The 23262-nt window shown below is 45.5% G+C and overlaps 1 protein-coding gene across 2 annotated transcripts in view; it reads left to right on the forward strand.

The window, feature by feature from the left end:
* Nucleotides 1–8758, forward strand: part of DLG5 (discs large MAGUK scaffold protein 5) — a 108160-nt gene extending 99402 nt beyond the window's left edge. For both annotated transcript variants that reach the window (XM_064488005.1, XM_010984114.3), the window contains 5 exons: nucleotides 2847–2990; nucleotides 3240–3367; nucleotides 4639–4748; nucleotides 5469–5578; nucleotides 7016–8758. In XM_064488005.1, the coding sequence (XP_064344075.1) occupies nucleotides 2847–2990; nucleotides 3240–3367; nucleotides 4639–4748; nucleotides 5469–5578; nucleotides 7016–7119 (596 nt within the window). In that variant the 3' untranslated portion in view covers nucleotides 7120–8758. The remainder of the gene's footprint in view (nucleotides 1–2846; nucleotides 2991–3239; nucleotides 3368–4638; nucleotides 4749–5468; nucleotides 5579–7015) is intronic.
* The last annotated feature ends 14504 nt before the right edge of the window (nucleotides 8759–23262 follow it).

A 23262-nucleotide genomic window follows, 5' to 3' on the forward strand; every position in this document is an offset into this window, starting at 1 on the left:
GAGTCCAGGGCTTTTGAAATCATTCAACTCTTTTTCTTGAGGGGCTGGGTGGTAATTAGGTTTGTTTGTTTGTTTGTTTGTTTAATGGAGGTCCTGGAGGATGAACCTAGGACCTCGAGCATGTTAGGCAGGCACTGTACCAATGAGCTATATACCCTACCCCCGGAGTAATCAAGCATTTTTCTTATTCTGTCTCTCCATCTGTTAGCTTTTGGTTACTCATTTTGTTCTATTCTTTGGGAGGGGCGGGTTACAGCAGACCTCACAATGCGTATCTCTGCCTCACTACTAACATGAGTCATTACTTTGACCCCTTCCCTAATGATTCTAAAACATCAGAGCACTGTGACTCACCTTCTTCCCATCTTTTGTTGTTTTTAATTTTGGGGGAGCTAATTAGGTATTTATTTATTTTGATGGAGGTACTGGGGATTGAACCCAGGACACTGCACGCTAGATGCACACTCTATACCCTCTCCCCCTTCTTCCCATCTTTTTGCATTATTAACATTTTCATTTTACATATATTTAAAATCCAACAGTGTTACTCATTTACATATCAGTTATTCATTTATAGCTACCCTTCCTGTTTTTCATCATTTCTTCCTGCTATTCTGTTTCCTTCTGATTTTGTTTTCTTTCTACTGAACAACTCCCTTCAGCATTTCTTCCTTTTTCTAGCTTGATTGAGATATGTGTGATTGACACATAATATCATGTAAGTTTAAGGTGTGCAGTATGATAATTTGATACATGTATATGTTGCAAAAGGTTTACCACAGTAAGGTTAGCTAGCATATCCTTTACCTCATATAATTAACATTTTCTTGTTATGGTGACCTTCAGCATTTCTTGTAATGCAGATTTGTTGGTGACAAATTCTTTGCTTTTGTTGGTCTCTTTTCCCATCATTTTGGAGGTTTTCACTGGATATAGAATTTTAGATTGGTAGAAATTTTATTTATGTGTTTTAAGGACATTTTTTATTGTCCTTTGGCTTTCACTATATGTTTGTGTCCTGGGGTTGCTGTAACAAATGTCATAAGCTTTGTGGCTTAAAACAACGTACATTTATTCTCTCTCAATTCTGGAAGCCAGAAGTCCAAAATCAGTACCATTGGGCCAAATTCAAGCTATTGGCAGGCCCATGCTCCCTTGGAGGCCTTTGGGAGGAATCTTTGCCTTGCCTCTTCCAGCTTCTGGTGCTGCCAGCATTCCTTCACTTGTGGCCACATCACCAACATCTTTGGCTCTCTCTGCTCCATCTTCACATTGCCTTCTCCTCCATGTCTGTCTTAAAACCCTCTCTGTCTCCCATAAGGCTACATGTAATTGCATCTGGGGCCCACCTACACAGCCCACCTCCTCTGAATATCCTTAAGTACGTTTTTGCCATACAGGTTTCTCCCTCTATTCAAAAGTAGAACAATCCTGTGAAACCTTTCGTAAGCCGAAATGGCAGAAGGTGAAAAAGCAATTAGTGTAAGACACATCTTGCTAACAGATGCACACAAACAACGGAGATAAAGTGCAGGTGCTTGCAGACCAAGTCGGCGCCCAGGTAGCTTGGCGCTGGGACGCTGAGTGCAGGTCCTGCGGAAGGGGCCACTCTACTTGAGGTGTGCGCTGTATCTGTTGAGCCTCAGCTCACAGCAAAACGAATGCTGGGCGCTGTTTTAATTTCTGCCTTTTTTTGGAACAGTGAAAATCCTCTTTGGGTTTCTTTCAGTTAACGAAAACAGGTATTAATGTAGGTCTTTCATAAGAGTGGAGGGGCACAAAACGAACTTTCAGAAAGTGGGGGATCCCTGTTATCAGGTGATAGTCACAGGTCCCGGGGATTGGGAAGTGAATTGATCTACATGGGGCCCTTGTCAGCCGGCCACACATCATTTCTGCCAAGAAGTCATCTTTCATATTGCTCAGTGCTGAGGTGATGTGTGTCTGACCCTCCCCTCCCCCAGCTGTTTTTAGATTGTCTTTGCCTTTGTGTCTCAGCAGTCATACCATGATGTGCCCACATGTGGTTTTCTTGGTGCTTATCCTCCTGGGATGTTGGGAGGGGGTGGTTCTTAGCATTTCTTAAATCTGTAGTTTGATGTCTTGGTCAGTTTGGAAAATGCCTCTTGTTTGTTTAAAACTACTTCTGTGCTCCTCTTTCCTCTCCTTCTGGATCTTAGTTCTTTGGCCATGTCCCATATGTCTTCTATACCTTTTTTTAAAGAAATATTTTCCATCACATTTTTTCTCTCTGTGTATCAGCCTGGATAGCCTGGATATTTTCTACTGGACTTTTTCCTGTTTATTCATCCACTTCTGTTGTGTCCAATGCATGTTTATTTCAGAAATTACATTTTTTAGTTCTGTAGTTTCTAATTGTTTCTTTTGTGTGTGGGGATGGGTAAAACATCAAACTTATCATTTTAACCATCTAAGTATACAGTTTGGTAGTGTTAAGTAGATTTGCACTGTTGTGCAACAGATCTCTAGAACCTTTTTAATCTTGTAAAACTGAAACTATATCCGCTGAACACTGATTCTCCCTCCCCTCCCCACTCCCTGTGGTTTTGACCACTTTAGATACTTCATTTGAGTGGAATCATACAGAATTTGTCTTTTTGTGATTGACTTACTTTGCTTAGCAGAACATCCTTGAGGCTCACCTGTACTGTAGTGATAGGATTTTGTTGTTTTCTCAGGCTACATAGTATTTTGCTGTGTAGATCTACCACATTTTCTTTATCCATTCAGCTGCAAGGACGGGGAGCAGTGGGTCCCCAGCCCCTCTGCCTTCCCTCCTCTGCTCCCGGCCGATGCCCATGACTCTGCTCTTCTCTCTCCCTCAGATTCGGTGAGCCTTGCCTATCAGCGGGTCCAGAAGGTAGACTGCACCTCCTTGAGGCCTGTCCTGATCCTGGGGCCTTTACTGGATGTGGTGAAGGAAATGCTGGTGAATGAGGCGCCTGGCAAGTTCTGCCGATGCCCCCTTGGTAAGGGGTTGCCCTCATGCCTGCTGGGCTGTGTCTATGTCCACATGTTCCCTGGGGATGGATCCCATGGTGGTTTGGAGCCCTCCTGATTTGGGTCAGGACAACGTGCAGCTCTAGTTCTTTTTCTGGGAGAAAGGGTAGCAGGGCTGGGCTCCTGATTGCTCTTCCACACAGTGTTCTTCCCTGGAATGGGCAGTGACAGCTCACAGAGCCTGGGGCCATCCTGATTCCTGTGTCTGTGCTTTCCAGAGGTGATGAAGGCCTCCCAGCAGGCCATCGAGCGGGGTGTCAAAGACTGCCTGTTTGTTGACTACAAGCGGAGGAGTGGCCATTTCGATGTGACCACAGTGGCTTCCATAAAGGAGATCACAGAAAAGGTACCTGTCGTCTCAGACCGAGGGGTGGGCACCTATTTGAGCCCTGGGCTTGGACCCCGTTTGTGTCTGGGCCCTGTCCCTTCGCACCTCTGCCCTGCGTGTTTCTCAGACCTTGGTGAGCTCAGCTGTGTCCTGTTGGTCCGAGTTAGCCTACTGAGGGCTGGCCCCCGTTGCTTCTGTGTGCTTCCACTTTTCTGAGTAGGAAGCTACTCCCAGGCAAGTGTGTACAAATCACCCTGTGTGTGTGTCCCCTCTCCCTCTCTGAGGGGCTCTGGCGAGAGCTTTGCACTCCAGGAAAGGCCCTTCACAGGGATTTCTACAACAGGGTCCCAGAGTGCATCTGCTGAGCATGTGTGCAGAATTTCACGTGTGCCATACTCTAGGGACAGGGGCATGGCTTCCATCAGGGTAGGAGCTCTTGCTGTGTGCCTTGAGGCTTTTGGGCACAACTGTGGTCCGTTTGCCAGGTAGCGTCCAGGAAAGTGGGCAGCTCTGCCAGGTGTGTTGGAAAGGCAACCTTGGTGAGTCCCAGGGTGTGGGTGCTCCTCCAGCTCCGTCCTTGCTGGGTGGTCAGTTCACCTCACTGGGCTTTGGATTCCTCCTGATACAGGAGGGAGTTGGCTTCTTATAGCTGTCAGTGCAGATGGCCCAGTTGAAGTGGACGAGCTGCTGTCAGGGGTACCCCAGGACGTGAGAAAGCCCGGCAGCGTTTGGGCCCCCTCAGTGGTGCTCTCGGGAGTTTTCTGACTCATGGGCAGTGTGGAGGTGCAGCAGAGCCATGGGCCGCATTTCAGTCACAGCCGCGCAAAGACCCACTCTCCTCTCCCCTGCCGTAGCCCCTAGTCAGTCTCCGCCCAGTCTTCTTTTGCCCAGTCTGTCAGAAGTGAGGTTTTGAGGCTGGGCTGGGTAGGGCTTTAGGAAGTTCCTGTATCTGGTTAAAGGCAGGAGGAGGTTTGGAGTTATGTCGTCCAGACCCACCCCGGCCCTGGCTCCCATCCTGACTCCCATCACAGCTGACAGCTTGTGGGGAGAGATTTTTTCCCACATGCGGTTTCCCCACCGTGTATCATGCATGGTCTTCATGAAAGACTGGTTTTGCTGCCTTTTTCGTTGGTAGAACCTTATACATTCACTTACAGAGTAAGGCAGGGCAGTGCAAGGTGAGGGTGGCCCCATCGGTGGCAGAGAAAGGCTGGGTTGTCCAGTGCTCCCACAGCCCGGCTCTCCGCCCATCCTCCTGGGCGGGGTGTTCACTCTCTCCATCCCCCCAGAACCGGCACTGCCTCCTGGACATCGCTCCACATGCCATCGAGCGGCTGCACCACATGCACATCTACCCCATCGTCATCTTCATCCACTACAAGAGCGCCAAACACATCAAGTAGGTGATAGGCTCCTCGTGGGCTCAGCCTGGGGCCTTGCTGTGGGTGGGCTGCTGGCTCACAGCCATGGGGGTGGTGGTGAAAGAAAGAGATGGGCCCATTGGCCTTGAAACTGGCATCTCACGTAGGAATGACCTCCACCTCGAGCCCCCACACGTCAAATCAGGCATGTTAACCCCGCACAGCCCCCCCCCCCCACCGCTCTTCGTGCCGTTTGGGTGCTGCCATGGCTCCTGGAGTATGTCCAGCCTTGTCTGCATAGCTCCCTTTCTGACCCTCATGCCCCTTTCCCCTGCCTCTCCGCTTGGTGCTCATAGCAGCACAGGAGTTGGGTGGCCTGGCCCAGGTCCGGCTCGGCCAGGAGCTGGTTTGTGCTGTGGATGGGCCTTTGCTCTTGCTGAGCTTCAATTTCTGTGCTGGTTGGGCTAGCGGTCTGCCAAGCCCTCCCTGCCTCCACCAGTTTGCCTTTCTGTGCTTCCAAGTTTCTGGTACCTGCCCTCGGGGGCCAGCTGGGGTATCTGGTCTTTGTGTACACACGCTGGGGCGCCTGCCTTCCCCCTCTCTGCCCAGAGCTCCCCGTGGGGCTTGCTGGATGTTGCTGTGCTTTACGGTGGGGGGCTCATGGGAGCTCTGTGGTGAGTGATCCCTGTTACTCTGGACAAAGAGGAGGGCCTGGGGCAGGCCAGATGCTCAGCCTGGTTCCCCGGCTATTCCGACAGGGAGCAGAGGGACCCCATCTACCTGAAGGACAAGGTGACTCAGAGGCATTCCAAAGAGCAGTTTGAGACGGCTCAGAAGATTGAACAGGAGTACGGCAGGTACTTCACAGGTAGGTCTAGAGAGAGAGGAGTGAGGACAGACACAGGCTTCCCAAGGATGTCCTTCTTAGAAGTGGGGAGAGCCCACACTAAGTGGGGTTCTGGTGGATGCCGTTGTAGTGAGCACTTTTGTTACAGATGATCAGATTGCAGGCACAGGGCAACATCAGGAACTTGCAGGTCACTAGTTCTGGCTTGGGTCATGGTCTGGCCTTGGGTAGTGGCTGCACAGTCGCTATAGAGCATAGCTCCAGCGTTCCACAGGCGAGTAGCACAGTGGTGGTGGCTCTGTCTGTCCCTAGCACCCTGCAGGGCAGGCTGGGTTTTCCCTGAAGTTCTCTGGTCCTTGAAACAGGAAACCAGAAGCAGCATGGCTCCAATTTACCAATCGCCATTTTACTTGGTGGCTTTCAACTTCTTCCATAAAATCAGTCATCTTTGTGGGTAGGGAGGAGTGGGACATAATAACGTTGTGGTCACAGAGGTAGAGACAGTGGTTTTAATTAACTTACAGAGAGTGTTGTGATCTCGTTTGGCACTTCTCATGCAACATTTGGTCTCAAAAACCAGCCTTGGTGCTTCTTTCAATGTATGTGCATGTGTGTGTGTTTGTTTTAATTTCCAATCGACTACGGACCAATATTTCAGTCAAATACATTAACAATTACTAGAGAAATGAAAATTTAAAACTCCAAAACTTACAAAATACAAGCATTGACTTTTTAGTAGTTTCAACAGATCTAAAATTACTCCGGCACATTTCCATAGCCATTTCTAAACTTGCGCTGTCAGTTTCTATGGCAAGCAGCTGGGGCTTGGCATTCTTCCATGGGGCACACAGACAGCCCTGGTCTAGTGTCTGCCGAGCCGTGGTGTTGAAAGCCTGCAGACCAGGCTTGAGCCAGAGCTGGAGACATGTCGTCATCTTTGCTGGGAATCTTCTCTGGGCCACGGGATGCCCGGCTACTGCAACCCAACCTTGTTTCCTGTAGAATCCTGCTGCCATTTGGACCATCACAACACATCTCAAACTGCTTTCCGATGTGCTGGGACTCCCCATTGCAAGACTAGGCAAACCAACCCGGGGCATTATTGCAGTGAGGCTGGCAGTTCATACATGTGGTCAAATCCTGGTCACCCCTGCGACAGGGGCCAGGGCAGCCTGGCAAAATTGGACACTGGCCTTCATTTGAGCCCAAATTTTTAACATCCTATGGAACCGTTGGCAAGAGGGATAGCTGAAAAGCTGAAGTGATTTGCACCCAACTCTGTTTTCTTTGTCTTCCCCAATTTCTCGCTGGTGGAAGAGTATGAGGCGGGAGTGGGACAGCAGGGCCACGTAGCTCAAGACAGGCAGAACACCAGGAAGAGTAAAACGTGTTTATTTGCCTCAAATCTGAGGTTTTCCTCTGAGCCAATGACATGTTTGTCTGGGGGCTCTTTTGCAGGGGTCGTCCAGGGAGGAGCCCTGTCAAGCATTTGCACTCAGATCTTGGCAATGGTCAATCAAGAGCAAAGTAAAGTCCTGTGGATTCCAGCCTGCCCCCTATAGAACGTGGTGCTGGGGACGACGCAGCGCGGCCGCCAGCATGAGTGCCTGGCTCAGGTCTCTTTAGCGACTAAAGATAGAAGTCTGTCTGTACAGAAACCCGAAGGGGAAGGATCCGTGAACCAGGACTCCAGGAACGCCTCCTTTGTAGACAGAGGGCTGCAGACGAACGGGATCCGGGCCCCAGCCAGCAGACTGTGTTCCTCTCACACGTGTGCTTTAAGACAAAAGACTTTTTGTAGAGGGATTCAACACCGACCTTTCCTTTAGTCAGCTGACCAGAGATGCTGCAAAGAGAACCTTTCAGATCACAAGTTTACAAACCTTTTCTAAGTATTTGGTTGTTTATGTTTACTTGAACGGCTCTATGTTGTTGCTGCCCAGCCCCTGCCCTTTAGTCACACCCTTGTGTTGCTTTGGTGTTGGTTTTGTGCCTGTTTTCAGCAAAACGACTCTGGAACCTCGCTGGGGCCCACTTTGCTTTGGGAGGTTCTTGTCGGTGGGACCAGAGCTTTGATGGACGTCCTGCTCCTCGGTGGCACCTTTCCTGGAAGGACATGGCAACTGAGGGTGCTTCGATGGTCGGTGGGGCGGGACCGGCGTCTGGAGGGGCTGGCTCTGCAGCGGCAGCTTTCCCTCCTGCCCCAAGAAGGGCGATCTGGGCTGTCTTGCAGCCCCTCCCTCAGATTGTGCCTCTGCGTCCTCTCACTTCTTTTCCACCTGCGTTCACTACTCCAGCCTTTTCTCTGGTCCTTGCAACTGCGTGAGTTCCCTGTTGCACAGCCCGCTCCGGGCAGGGTGTCAGGCTGGCGCTGGTGCGTGCCGTTGGGTCTTCCTTAGGTTCTGTGAGTAGTGACAGCCTTTACCAGTGCAGACTTTGCAGGGTAATTCTTAAGTGCTCTGTAGTGGGGCAGGCAAATCAGCTCTTCTCAATGGGAAAACATTCGTGTTTCAGACTTTGAATCAAGAGTTCTTAGTGGAAGCTTAAGGATTAGTACGGTCACTGTCAAGATCCTAAAAAGGGAACCTGGGATCTATCTAGTCTTGGGAACAGCGCTCACAGCATGAGCAGTACTCCACGAAGATGTCTTTTTTAAGCTTCCGACGCTGGATGCCTCTGCTGAAGATTTGATGTGGTTCCTCCTTAAACTGTGCATCCTGTTAGTAAATAGGTACTGTACCGGGCTCCGGGTAAGTGTCACTGGGGTAGGACCTCTATTTTAATACTGTTCCTAACATTTCATTTTACTAGCAAGAAATCTCTGATTTCATTTTATTCTTTGTAATTCTAGACACTAGATTGTAGTTTAGCCATACTGACATTTTTTAAAAAGGGATATATTTTCTTGCACAGTTGTTCGAAAAGAGACGTTTCAGTCCTCAGTGCTGCCCTTCGTTTCACAGGTACACGCCTTCGGGCTCAGACACCTAGGACAAACCGTAGGCTGTCTCGGGGTCTCGCTCGCACGCCCTGCGGGGCTGCTGCTCCGAGCGGCAGGTGGTGGGACCGAGGAGGTACAGTGTGCACAGGTACTGTTCTGACAGGCTGGGATTTTCTGTACTAAAACCTTCCTTTGTATCAAAAGTTAAGCTGACTTTAGTACAATAAATAAAGGTCAATTTCTGTAACTTGTGGTGAAAAGACCTGTCTTTTATTTATTGCCCACCTTTCCCTGCTCCCTCAGCTCCCTTCGTTCCTAAATTTGAGACCATGTTCCTCCCCTGCAGCATGTGGCTGGAATTGGCTGCGGTGTGAGGTTCTTTCCAGCTCTCATCGTGCTCAGGAACCCCCTTTACCTGCTGCCTCAGCCTCTCTGACGCCCTCCGTCCCTCCCACAGTGTCCATCTGTCCAGCATAGCGTGGATAGTGATTGCAGCCAGGCAGCTGATTTGAGTAAGACTCAGATCCTGCACTCGGGGGCTCATGTTCAGATCTGCAGGTTGGGGCTGGGCTGTGAAAAGCAAAGGGGATTTGAAGGACACCGCAAGGCTGCCCACGTCTCCTTGACAGCCCAGACCCAGCATCGAACTCAGAGAAGGGCAGCTGCTGCCTGGGTTTTGGTGACCCGCCCCCCCACCCCACCCAACAAATAGGCGCCGCTGCTTATGTTAGGAAATGGTTTCTTTTAAAAGAGCTCAATTATGATGCCAACACCTTAGCAGTTTATACTTGCTGCATTATGAGTGGTTTTTATTTTCTTTAGACTTTTCTGTATTTTTCCAAGTTTTCTATAGGAAACTCGGTTTTCTTTTACAATTGCAAGGAAAAACCACTATGCCTTTTTAAATGGAGGGCATTTAAGTGACTGAAATCACAGACTTGTTTCTGGATACACTGAGGCCTTGCAGGGCAGCGCCTAGAACACTGCTGAGCAGCATTGGTGGTGGGGCGGCGGGTGGTTATGCTTATCTCACCTAGAGGCTGGGCAGGGGCTGGAATTGTCTGTCTCACATAGGCTCAGATCATTTTGGAATGGCAGAGCTGACTTTCAGCTCCAGCCTTGAGGCCTTGGACAGATTTCTCCTGGGCCTCCAAAGAGAGTGCAGACTAGATGCTCTCTGAGGCCCCTCTCCCCGGCTGACGTCCGAAATGTGGGTGGGGAATGGGACTTCACTCCTGGCCTGGCAGAGGCTGAGCAGAACCCCAGCTCCAGGAGCCTTGGCACAGGTGACTTTGGGAGGCTGGAGGAGTCCTTGATGCCTAATACTCTGCAGTGGAAACTGAAGGGGTCTGAACTAGGAGCCAAGCCCTGGCCCAAAGTTCTGGGCCACCTCGGCTGGAACAAGGTTCTGTGGCTGACCAAAGAGACTGGCCAACTGGAGGCTGGGGCTGGAAAGCTGAGCTGTCACCCCTCTCCAGTGCCAAAGGTGGAGAGAAATACAAGAAATTGCCAAGTGGGATACAATGCAAGCAAAAACTCACAACTGGGAAGCGCAGCTGGCGTGGGAGCAACAGTCTTCTCACGGGGGACGAGGCTCCGAGGCCCTGCCCTGGACAGCCAGCCTTCTCCACAGCTCCCTTCTGCTGCCGCTCCACCTGTGGGTTTCCTGGACCTTGTTTCATCCATGCACGCTCTTTCATGTGCTCGCTCCTTCCAGAATATAGTCTCTGGCCTCCTGATGGTTCTCCCTTCAGTTCTCCTTGCTACTACAAGTTTAGATGTTTTTTTCAACTGTGAAATGTCATACATACAGAAGAGTGTTACAATGTAAGCGTACGGTCTGAAGAATAATAAAATGGACAGTGCATCTGTTAGGAACAGAACACTATGACTGACGTAGAAGCCCTCTTATGCCCAACACAGTTGAATTTTCTACATTCTTTTCCCCAAGGTGAGCATGGTACTGACATGTGGTTTAATGATTTCCTTGCTTTTCTATTTTCACCCTCAAAGGAGATATCTTGAAATAACATGACTGGTTTTGAAGACACTGGGCATCTAGTGCACACTGAGCTGTGAGGGTAACAGCAGCATTGCCAACGTTAGGTGATGACTGGAAGCAGCAGTGTGATCTCTGGGTCAGAGTGGACCTCAGCTTCCCTGGGAATTTTTAAGTGCCCCCTTCCCCTTGGGGAAGTCAGTGAGCAGGGACTTGACTGAGTCCTAGGGATGCTGGGGCCACCACACTCCGGGCATGTGGCAGTGCTGTGCACAGACAGGTCCTTGTCGTCTGGCAGAAATACGGTCACAGGGCTTGGTCTGTTGATTGCAGTTTCCACGCTCAGCACGGCGTCCTCGATTTCAGCAGTGAGTCAAAGCTGAACACTTCTGTGGGAGGAAATGCTGATTTCTCCTGCTGACCTGGGGAGCAGGGAGGTCGTCAGCTCATGTCAGTACGAGCCTAGGAGAGGTAAGAATCTGGGCCAGGATCACCCTAACGTTCTGTTCCTAGCTAAGCCCTAGGAAACCAGCAGAAGCCTTGGTGCTAACGGCTCTTAACATTTCTGCCTAAATGCGCTGCTCCAAACCAGCCTTCCTGCCCTCTGGGTCTGGGGCCAGCTATCATCCTGGTACCTCTCCTCTACTTTGCTGAGAATTTCCTGCGAGTTTTCTTGATTTATTTTTTCCGACTCTTGTCTCCTCGTCTCTTTTGATGGGTATCCTGTTTCTTGTGCCACTTGTGATTTCACTTCTCTCTCCAGAGGAAGGTGACTGGATTTGCCTTCTCCTAGCATTGTTTTCTAGAAAAGTTCTGAATTAAGAAAACAGTAGCAATGTCTGTGTTCACCATTGTCTGCCGATTGGTGCATCTGCACTGGGAGGCCTGAGGATCCGAATAACGAGGACTGTATCAGCTGCTCCTTTATGTGTTGTACGCCCTTGACGGGGTCCCTCAAACTTCTCATCCCTGTTAGCATCATTTTGTCATTTTGCTGTTCTTTCATGGAGATTCACTCATCTTTGGAGCCCTTCTATGGAGTTTTTTAGCTTTGATATCAAGATTCTTAATTTCCAAGACTTCTTACTTTGTGAATGTCATTTTTTATATTATTCTATACTTGTCTCATGGATATACTATCTGAAAATAGAATGAGTTTTTTTCTCACGTAGTTATAATTCCTCAAAGGTTTTAAGTTTTTTTGTTTGCTTGTCTTTTTTTTGTTGTTGTTGTTTTAGGACTAAGGGATACCTTGTTTTGTATGTTAATCCTTTAACCTCAAATGTCTGGTAATGCTTGCTATTCAGCTAATGAGTAATCAGTGGGCATTTAATGGTCCAGAAGAAATAGGGAGGCGTGTAGTTCAGGTTTCTCTCTAGGGTGGCCTGGCTGGGCTGCTCACTGGGGAGTGTTAGTGGTGGTCTCCTTTGGTCTGTCTTTAGGAGTTGGCCAAAGGATTCCCCAAAGGATTCCTTCTTCTCCTGACGGCCTGACTGCGCATCTGAGCTCAGTGGGGAAGAAGGCTGGGGCTCTTTGCAGTCAGCCTGCAGTCACTTGGTCCTTTTTTCAGCCTGGTACCAGTTCTCTGGTTTGTGCCTGCCCTCACCTCGTCCAGGGACCCTCTTACACTTCCCAAGGGAGGTGACTGCCCTGCTTCTGCTGAGTTGAGAGAAATGCAGTAGTCCTATAGCTTGGAATCCAGGAATCTGTTTCTCACTCGTTTACCCAAATTCCATGTTTAAGCCACTCTCTGCACCCCAAGTTCTGGAAGTAACGGTGCCACACTTGCTCACAGTTGCTTGCATTTGAAGATTCTTTACTTTCCCCGCTGTTGTTTTGGGATTTGGCATGCTAAGTGATTTGCCACTGTTCCACCTGCTTCTCTGCTTCTAAAATGATCTTGTGGTTGTTGCCTCTGCTCTTCCCATATTTCTGGATTTCTATTTTTTTAAAAAAATCTTTGTACTGTATTTACTTTGTTTTAATGAGATTTTACTAGAGCAAAAATAAGCTTATGTTTCAAGCTGCTTTCTTAACCTTGAAGTAAGGTTTACCTTTCCATATTCCTTTACTATTATTTTGCCCTCACTGGGGTCATGAGAGGACCTGAATTGCATACCTCATTCCTTTTTTTTTTTTTAAACACCATTATTGCGGTATGATTCCTGTACAGTAAACTACACATATTTCAGATGTACAATTTGATGAATTTTGATAGATGTATATATACCACCACAATCAAGATAGCTAGCATTTCCAACATTCCCCAAGAGGTGCAAATTTTGAACTCCCAATTTATCCCTTCCTACCCTCTTTACCCTCTGGTAACCATAAGTTTGTTCTCTATGTCTGTGGGTCTGTTTCTGTTTTGTAGATACATCTGTGTCCCTTTTTTTAGATTCTACATATAAGCAATATCATATATTTTTCTTTCTGACTTACTTCACTTAGAATACAATCTCCAGGTCAATCCATGTTGCTGCAAATGGCATTTTTAATGGCTGAGTAGTATTCCATTGTGTATGTGTGTGTATATACGTGTGTGTGGGTATATATACATATACATATTCATATACACACATACATATACACCACATCTCTATCCAGTCATCTGTTGATGGACATTTGGGTTATTTCCTTGCCTTGGCTATTGTAAATAGTGCTGCTGTGAACAGGGTACATGTGTCATTTTGAATTATATTTTCCTCCAGATATATGCCCCAGGTGGGATTGCTGGATCATATGATAAGTTTTAAGTTTGAGGAATCTCCATACTGTCTTCCATAATGGCTGCACCAATTTATATTCCCACCAACAGTGTAGCAGGGTTCCCTTTTCTCCACGCCCTCTCCAGCATTTATCGTTTGTGAACTTTTTAATGATGGCCATTCTGACTGGTGTGAGGTGATACCTCATTGTAGTGTTGAATTTCTCTAACAACTAGTGATGTTGAGCATCTTTTCATGTGTTTATTGGCTATCTGGATGTCTTCTTTGGAGAAATGCCTAGGTCTTCTGCCCATTTTTTGATTGGGTTGCTTTTTTTTTTTTAATATTAATCTGTATGAGCTGTTTCTATATTTTGGAAATTAGTCCCTTGTTGGTTGCATCATTTGCAAATATTTTCTTCCATTCTGTAGATTGTTCTTTTTCGTTCATTGATGGTATCCTTAGCTGTGCAAAAGCTTTCAAGTTTAATTAGATCCCGTTTATTTTTGCTTTTATTTCCATTACTCTAGGAGCTGGTTTGCAAAAAATACTGCTGTGATTTATGTCAGAGTGTACTGCCTACGTTTTCCTCTAGGGCTTTTATAGTATCTGGCCTTACATTTAGGCTTTTAATCCATTTGAGTTTATTTTTGTATTTGGTGTTGGAGAATGTTCTAATTTTAGTCTTTTACAGGTAGCTGTCCAGTTTTCCAGCACAACTTACTGAAGAGACTGTCTTTTTTTCTCCATTGCGTGTTTTTACCTCCTTTGTCATAGATTGACTGTAAGTCTATGGGTTTATTTCTAGACTTTTATCCTGTTTCACTAATCGAGGTAAAGGACCTGTACTCTGAAAATATAAGATACTGATGAAAGAAACTGAAGATATCATAAACAAATGGGAAGATATATTGTGTTCTTGGATTGGAAGAATCAATAGTGTTAAAATGGCTATACCACCCAAGGCAATATACAGATTCAGTGCAATCCCTATCAAATCACCAATGATATTTTTCACAGAGCTGGAACAAAAAATGTTAAAATTTGTATGGAAACACAAAAGACCCCGAATAGCCAAAACAGTCTTGAGAAAAGACCAGAGCTGGGGGAATCATGCTCCCTGACTTAAGACTATACTACAAAGCTACAGTAACCCAAACAGCATGGTGTTGGCACAGATACCTCATTCCTTTTAACAGCAGCATCCCCTTCCAGTTCAAGGGTGTGTCTGTCAGGCTTCAACCTGAGAGGCAGAACCTTTGAGAACAGTACAATATATATATCTAAATATGTAAATTTATTACAAGGATTTGGCTTATGCAACTATGGTTGCTGGTTGAGCAAGTCTGAAATCTATGGGGCTTGTAGGGAAGACAGGAAGAGCACAGGCAGGTAGAACTCACAGGCTCAGAGAGGATAGTAAGAATGTGCAGGGTGAGCTCCACAGTGCTATCCACAGGTAGAATTTTGCACACACACACCCCACCACCAGGGAAGTTTCAGATTTTAAGGTCTTTTAACTAATTGAATTGGGCCTGCCCAGATCATCCAGGATGCTCCCTTACTCTTAATGTTGACTAATTAGGGGCTTTAATCACATCTGCAAAATGCCTTTATAGTAACACCTAGCTCAGAATTTAATAATGGGACTGTGGTCTAACTTAGCTGACACATCCAAAAAACCATCACAGTGGGTTTACCAATAACTTACCTAGCCAGTTCCCAAAAAGTGGGCATTCAGATTAAGTTTATTGTTGTTGTTTGTGTTTCTGTATAGACTTACCTGACTTTATAGAAGCTTCTGTGTGGGATTTATGGTTTACAGATAGAACATCAAGGCTTTGGGCAATTATGGTAAATTGCCATAGCCCTTTTTTGCCATGTCGCCTTTAGAATAAAGCAGACTTGTACTTAGTTTGGAGATGGTCTTAGCTTCTCACAGATGCTACTTGCTCTGAGAAAGTTAACCATCTAAGCTATTTTAAACCTACTTGATTCAAAGATGGATAGACAAAATGACCATCATTCAAAAGTCCATAAATGATAAATGCTGGAGAGGATGTGGAGAAAAAGGAACCCTCCTACATTGTTGGTGGGAATGTAATTTGGTGCAGCCATTATGGAACACAGTATGGAGATTCCTCAAAAAACTAAAAATAGACTTACCCTATTATCCAGCAGTCCTACTCCTGGGCATCATATATCCAGAAGGAACTCTAATTTGAAAAGATACATTCACCCCAGTGTTCATAGCAGCACTATTTACAATAGTCAAGACATGGAAACAACCTAAATGTTCGTCAATAGATGACTGGATAAAGAAGACGTGGTATTTATACAATGGAATAATACTCAGCCACGAAAAAGATTAAAATAATGCCATTTGCAGCCACATGGATGGACCTGGAGATTGTCATTCTAAGTTAAGCCAGAAAGAGAAAGGAAAATACCATGTATCACTCATATGTGGAATCTTAAAAAAAAAATTAGACACAAATGAACTTGTTTACAAACATAAATAGACTCACAGACATAGAAAATAAACTTATGATTACCAGGGGAGAAAGAGGATGGGAAGGGAAATATTGGAAGTCTGAGATTTGCAGATACTACTATATATAAAATAAAAACAAGTTTCTTCTTTATAGCACAGGGAACTATATTCAATACCTTGTAGTAATCTATAATGGAGAAGCATATGAAAGCAAATATATGTATGTACATGTATGACTGAAACATTATGCTGTACACCAGAAATTGACACAACATTGTAAAGTGACTATACTTCAATTAAAAAAAAAAATGGACAGAGATGCACTGAGGGCTAAGTGACTGTGGGGCTAAGAAGAGGGACTGGCATGCCTGGGTGCCAACTTGAGGACTGGACTGGAGGATGATTTGGGGCCGGGCTATCCCTGAGTACATCATGGGATGTGACTAGCATCTGGTATGCATCTCAGTACACACAACTGTAAAAAAGAACAGAATCAAAACCTGCTTCGAGTTCAGCAGCAGTGTGTGATGGTGTTGATTCTCCATGGAAATAATAAATATTGCAAAATATTTTGCTGTAAATGACAGTGGCTGTTTTTGGACTAACAGCTTATTTTTATTAAGATTATCTGCCAATAATTAGAATGAAGATTATATATATTTAAAACTTGAATTTTACAATTTATTTGTATTTTCCTTGAAGTCCAGTGTTGGTGTCGCAATACCATGTACACATACACACCATATGTGGAGAGAGCTGATGGCTACTCTGAAGCTTTATTAAGTTGCACAGTCTTATGTAGCAAAGAAGAATGACAAGGGAAGTGGTTAACAGGCAGCGTCTGGCTCAAGGTCAGAAGACCCTTTATGTTTTGGTATATCATGTTCGTGTTGGCACCAGTGAGCCTTACAGCTTATCAGGGCGGAACGTATGAGAAACGTCTGCTTTACAACATTCTTCTTGGACTCAGGCGGCTGTGCCTGTCTTAGGTTGCCCCCCTCTGGGGAGCTTACCCGTCCTTGGCTAACCAGCCTTCTCACCTCTGAGTCTGCAGCTTTTTGTAACTTGTTTACCATTCCGGCCCAAGGCTCGTTCCTTGGTTCCCACAGTCGGGGGCCTACATCCAGTAACTTGTTTTTACATTTTTGTGTTTGAAATATACTATTACTTTTGATAACATTTTATAATTTCTGAATAACTCCCTTCTCCTTAAAAACCAACTTATTTAAGTTAGCTTTTGTGACATCCTAAGTAATCTGTTGTTTCTGCATCTTACAGTCCAAACTAAGCAGGTGATTCTCTAGGATGCTGCTATTTGAGGTCACCTTCTTTGTGGGCAATAATGATTGTTTGTTTAAAACCAAAAATCTGAGTTGAATCTGAAAGGTGCATGTCTGGATATATCCTGGAAGATCAGAAGATAGGTTCCTTGTTTCAGATCAGAGCCCAGGTAATTGGCCCTTAAAAATGCAGCGATGGAACCAATCAAAATGTCTACAAATGCAGAAGAACATAGGATGGAAACCCATCAGCAGAATTTCTCTGGGTCCCTCACTGGTACTCACTCATTTTTCCAGCAGTCCAAGGTCGACGGTGCAGGGACTGGGGAACAGGAGACTACTGGCCTCTGTGCCAAAGCAGTGCTTCGTGCTGACTGGAGTCCATCCTTCAATCCTGTGACAGCAGGCTTGATCTCCTCTACTGTGTAATAGATGGGTCATATGATGCTCTTGGCGCTGGTCACCCCAGGGAGCCAGGCATTACTGCTTACCATCCAACTACTGACTCAGCAGAAGTCGATGCAACGGCCACTTTGCACTGGACGGGAGCTCAGGATGACAGGCATTTGAAGTTGCGTCGATATGTACATGTGTTCTGATACTCTCTTCAGCATTGTTGTTGGACCTGCAGAGAAGATAATTGTGCTGATCACCTCCCAAGAGGCTGAAGGCTTTTATGGTGTCTGTCCACAGGCAGGAATATTGACTGAATCAGCAATCTGACCACTTACAACTCTGCCCCAAGTATTGATTGGGTCATTGTGCAGCTCTGAGTCATCCCCATGGTGGGCTGCCATCATGAAATCATTCCAGTCCCCAGGAAAGGTACTATTTGGGCAAGTCGAGATGTGGCTGCATTGCCCAGATGACAGCAGTGGACACAGAGGGATCAAGACCACTGTAGGGACAGGACAATTGCAGCCCCAAAGTGGCAGTGGAGATTCAGCCATTTCTGGCTGCAAAGGAGGTAAAGAAGGCCTGTAAGCAGGCACTATCAGGTACCCTGCAGGGATTAAACTCGTACCCCAAAGGTTTCCTAATCTCTCCATGGCAGCCAACTGGTGAGACAAGAAGAACTCACCATCACGTGCCAGGCTCAAGCCCTGGAAGGGACACCAGGAACTACAGTCACAATACCGAGGCGTGTCACTGCCTCTGCTGGCAGGGTCGAGAGCCCTCCAGGAGGCACTCCGTGTTCTCAAGCTAGTTGAGATAGTAGGATATGACAACTGAGCCAGTCTGTGGGGAAAAAAGTGCAGGGATGAAAAGAAGCCAGAGGCCCACAGTGGGGGAGGTGCGTTTCCCCTTGTTCTGAGCACCCCCATCTGTGGGACTTGCCAGGCAAAAAGCCTTCTTGGGTTCTTTTTGTGGTTTCACCCCTGCAGGCCTCAGATGAGCCCGTGAGACCAGGTGGAGGCTTGTCTTCTCTGTGGCCTGAGGACATGGCATGAAACACGTCCGTGACAGGGTGAGGGGTGGGTGGATAAAGGACTTCAGGATTCCTGTGGGTGGGACTGAAAATGCCTCCTTGGCTTAGAAGACCTCTCTCTGGAAGGATTTGATGATCAGATTTTCTTAGAGTATTTTTTTCTTTGCTTCAAAAGTAGAAAAAAATATGAAAATGTGTACACTGAGTTGTCTCATTTCACTCCTCACCCCAAAAAGATGACACATTTTTATCAGTTTCTCTCTACTGCTTCTAGATGCAGATACCAGCTAACTCAAATAGGAACTCTGCCCTTTCTCACCCAGGAGGAGTGTACACAGTGCTCTATATCTTACTTTTCTTCACTGAAACCAAAGTCCTGGTACAGCCTTTTGCTCTGTATCGCAGTCACTACTGTGGTGGCAAATAGAGCTATTATAGTTGAAAGCAGGAATGCAGAGGACCACCAGGTGAACATCCTAGCAGCAGAAAGACAAGCCCACGTCGGGTGGGCACCAGGATTCAGTCACGTGGAGCCTGTTTCCTGGCAAAGGAGGCGCTGCTGCAGTGCTCCACTGCCCACCAGGGACGGCTGGGGTTGGGAACAGGTGTCCATTGTGGGGTGGAGATGTGTATGGTGAGGGGGCTTCCCTGGGGCTAAGTGAGCCGCTGTCACTTTCTGTTTTTCTTAGGTAGGTGAGAACAGGGAATGTAGTTTTTAAAAAGGAAACAAAAAGTTTTTTAAAGATGTTTTATGTGGAGCCGGGCTGGAAGCCCTGCTTTGGGGTTTGTGGGTAGTGAGTGCCGTGCGCGCTCTGGGTCACAGCAGTTGGGGATTTTCTGCTGGAATTCGAGGAGTCAGAGGTCCCCTTGCCTCACCCCCTTGACCTTCATATACTTTCCTGAGCCTGGTGTGTTGGCGGAGACCTTGCGGCGTGAAGGGAGGAGCCAGGAGAAAGGGACCCCAAGGGTTGTTCTTCAGGGGTCTTGGGAAGTGAGGGAAGGAGTGTGTCGTGGCCGCCCACAGAGGAAAATGGCAGCGCTGTTTCCTTTAACATTGTGAGAGGTCACTATGCTGGGGTGGGTGGCAAGGCCTCGGGTCGTTACTGAACACAGTCTGAGGGGAGAAAGGGCTCTCCCCTGTGGTCTTGTGCCGTGTGCACAAGAACGGGCCCTGATGTCTGCAGAACACCTGCTCTGTGCCACGTATTATACTAGGTGACGTTCACATGCTCTATACTTCACATTTTCCCCGGGGCTAAAATTATTTTTAACTGTCAGTATTTGATTTTTAACATTCTTGTATTCAAACTCACTTTTATGAGATCAACTTAATTGACTACATGTCTAATGAGAAGAGGGCCAAACCCTGTCATTTTAAAATAACAAAATGTTAGTTTGAGTTATCGAGCCAGAAATGCAAAGCTTGACTTAAAATTGAATACTTGGAAGCATTTTTTAAGGTTAAATTCTAGGTGAAACGTTAAACCGTCTTTTTCTTGCAAATATTAATATAGGCACATGACAAAACTGTCAAATCTGAGCAGGCAGGGCATGAACTGAAAAGTCAGGTTCCGTTTTCTGTGTTTACAGGGGTCGAATGTTACAGGAGTTGTTTGGTTTCCTGAAGTAGCCATTAAATCCAGCTGCTGGTTTACAGGAAGTGTAGGGAATGAGGAGACCATCGGGTATGTGTGAGGAGGATTCTACAAGACGATGACCCAGTCTCTTCAGTGCTCTGTATGAAAAGAAGGTGTGGGGGAGTGGATTGGTGGGGAGACTGTTTTAGATTAAAGGAATCTTAAGAGACCTATGTAACCAAATACAAAAAGGTTGTAAGAGACATTTGGGAAACAACTGAGATCTGAATATGGGTTCAGAATTACGTGATTATTAGGGAATCATGTATGATGTTAGGAGCCAGTAGCATTATGTAGGGGGCTACCTAATGCAGGCTTAACTCTTTGGAGATGTAGTGTCTAATTTCCTTTGCAACGGTTCAGCAGAAAGTAGATGATGCAATATGGCAAAATGTTGTACTTTCAGATCTGGATGGTGAGTACGTGGATTTTCATCACAGAAAAGTTTGTTTGAATTTATACTAATGCTTGGAAGGGAGCCTGTTTTGACCTATCCTGGGTTCTACTTACTTCAGCTAACTCCCATTACAGTTTATGTCTTTGCGAGCAAAAAATAACCATATGTTCCCTTTCATATTTTTACCTACACAAAATCATAACCTACCTACTTTGTTTTGCCCCACCCACTGCCATGGAGATTTCTCCACGTCAGAGCCTGTGGATCTGTCTCATTCTTTTTATGATGACACAGAGTATTTATATAGATGAGCAAACCAATTTTAAATTAACAGACTTCATTTTTTGGGAGCAGTTTCAGGTTTACAGCAGAATTGAGCAGAAAATACAGTTTCCACATAGCCTTCCCCACCCACACATGTATACTCCTCTACCCTCAACATCCCTCACCAGTGTGGCATATTTGGTACAATCGATGAACCAACATGGGCACATTATTACCAACTAAATTCCATAGTTTACATTAGGGTTTTCTCTTGATGTTGTACATTCTATGGGCTTTGACAAATGCATAATGACATGTAGCCACCACTATAGTATCATACAGAATAATTTCATTGCCCTAAAAATCCCTTGTGCTGCATCTACCCATCCCTCCCTCCCTCCCTCTCCCCAAACCCCTGGAAACCATGATCTTTATTGTTTCTGTAGCTGTGCCTTTTCCAGAATGTCATTTGGTTGGAATCACACAGTTTATAGCCTTTTCAGACTGGCTTCTTTCATTTAGTAATATGTTTTTTTAAGTTTCTTCCATGTCTTTCATGGCTTGATAGCTCGTGTTTTTTTTTTCACTGCACATATATTTTTAAATTTACATATATGACTGTTCATTGTTTCTAAGAACGTTTATAGCTTTAGCTTTTTAAACTTACATAGTTATCAATGCACAAAATAAAAGTTAATTCAAAAAGATACATACATCTTGCTATTAACAGCAACATTATTTATAATTGCCAAGATATGGAAGCATCCTAAGTGCACATTAACGTAGTTGAATAGATAATGAAGATGTAGCATATATATGTGTATATATATAAATATTTATTTTACTTATATTATATAAATATATATATTATATTTATATTATTTATTTATATATATGGAATACAACTCACCCACAAGAAGGAAGGATACTTTGCCATTTGCGGCTCTTCATTCACTTTTTTTTTCCACTTTAAAAACCAGAATTTTATGATCGGCACAAACATTCCGATTACATCAAAAATAACAAAACAGCTAGAAATAAACTTAACCAAGGAGGTTACCTATATTCCAGAAACCGAAATGACACAAAGAAATGGAAAGATTTCTTGTGCTCTTGGATTGGAAGAATTAACACTACCAAAATGGCCACACTACCCAAAGCAATCCACAGACCCAACACAACCCCTGTTAAAATACTCGCGACATTTCTCACAGAACTAGAACGAACAATTTCAAAATTTGTAAAGAACCACAAAAGACGCTGAACAGCCAAAGCAGTCTTTTGTAGGTCTTTCTTTTTCTCTTTCTTTTTGTTTGACGGCTGGAGAAGGTCCTTTAACGTTTGTTGTAAAGCTGGTTTGGTGGTGCTGAAATCTTTTAGCTTTTGTTTATCTGTGAAGCTTTTGATTTCTCCATCAAGTCTGAACGAAAGCCTTGCTGGATAGAATATTCTTGGTTGTAAGTTTCCCCCTCGCATCATTTTAAATATACCGTGCCACTCCCTTCTGGCCTGTAGACTTTCTGCTGAAAAATCAGCTGATAACCTTATGGGATTTCCCTTGTATGTTATTTGTTGCTTTTCTCTTGCAAATTTTAATACTTTCTCCTTATCCTTAATTTTGGTCAATTTGATGACTATGTGCTTTGGTGTGTTCCTCTTTGGGTTGATCCTATGTGGTACTCTCTGCACTTCCTGGACTTGGGTGACTATTTCCTTTCCCAAGTTGGGGAAGTTTTCAGTGATTATCTCCCCCAAAATTTTCTCAAGTCCTTTCTCTCTTCTCTTTCTGGGAGATGCGAATATCAAGAGTGCTTCGTGTTGTCCCAGAGCAAGCTAATTTTTTAAAAACATAGATGGTTTTGTTTTTTATATTTTTCTGTTAAAAGCGTTATCTAATTCTACTCTCAAAGAAACTGTGAAGGTGGCGTTAATGGAAACAGGCTGTTTGCTGGACCAAAGACGCACAGCCCAGTAAGAGAGAACCAAACTTTGAAGCCAGGTTCATGTTGTTTCCAGAGCCCTAGAAATGGGGCTCGTAAACCAGTGCTTCCTCTACCCACCTCTCTTTTGGGACTGATTTATCTTTGGCCTCCCAGAGACTGATCTGTCACCTGGCATATAATTTGGGGGCACTTACTTGATCAAGAGTCAAAATACATCAACCACTGTTTAGGATCTAACAACGGATGAGTCACTTTAAACAATTATCTCCGATTTTTAGTTTCCTTTTCTATAAGTGGGGCTGCTATACCTCACAGCCAAAAAGATAGTGTCTTTGAAGGGTGAAGAAGAGGCAGAGACCACCACCACCAATAGAAACCACATCCCACACAAAACACTGTACTCATTCTGATTCAGGTTTCCTGCAGATGTGTCTGGTGGGGGCATCTGTCTGTACCCTGGCTGCAGGGGAGCCCGAAGAAGCAAATTGGGTGTCTAGCCTGGGGAGGCAGGACCCACCAATGTGGGGAAATGGAGGAAGGATTGTCAAAAGATGTTGGGCAACTTCAGACGTAACAAATGTACACCATGAATCTAAATGTCTTCAAATAATGA

The sequence above is a fragment of the Camelus dromedarius genome, chromosome 8 (assembly GCF_036321535.1).
Source record: "Camelus dromedarius isolate mCamDro1 chromosome 8, mCamDro1.pat, whole genome shotgun sequence".
In the NCBI taxonomy this organism is placed as follows: Eukaryota; Metazoa; Chordata; class Mammalia; order Artiodactyla; family Camelidae; genus Camelus; species Camelus dromedarius.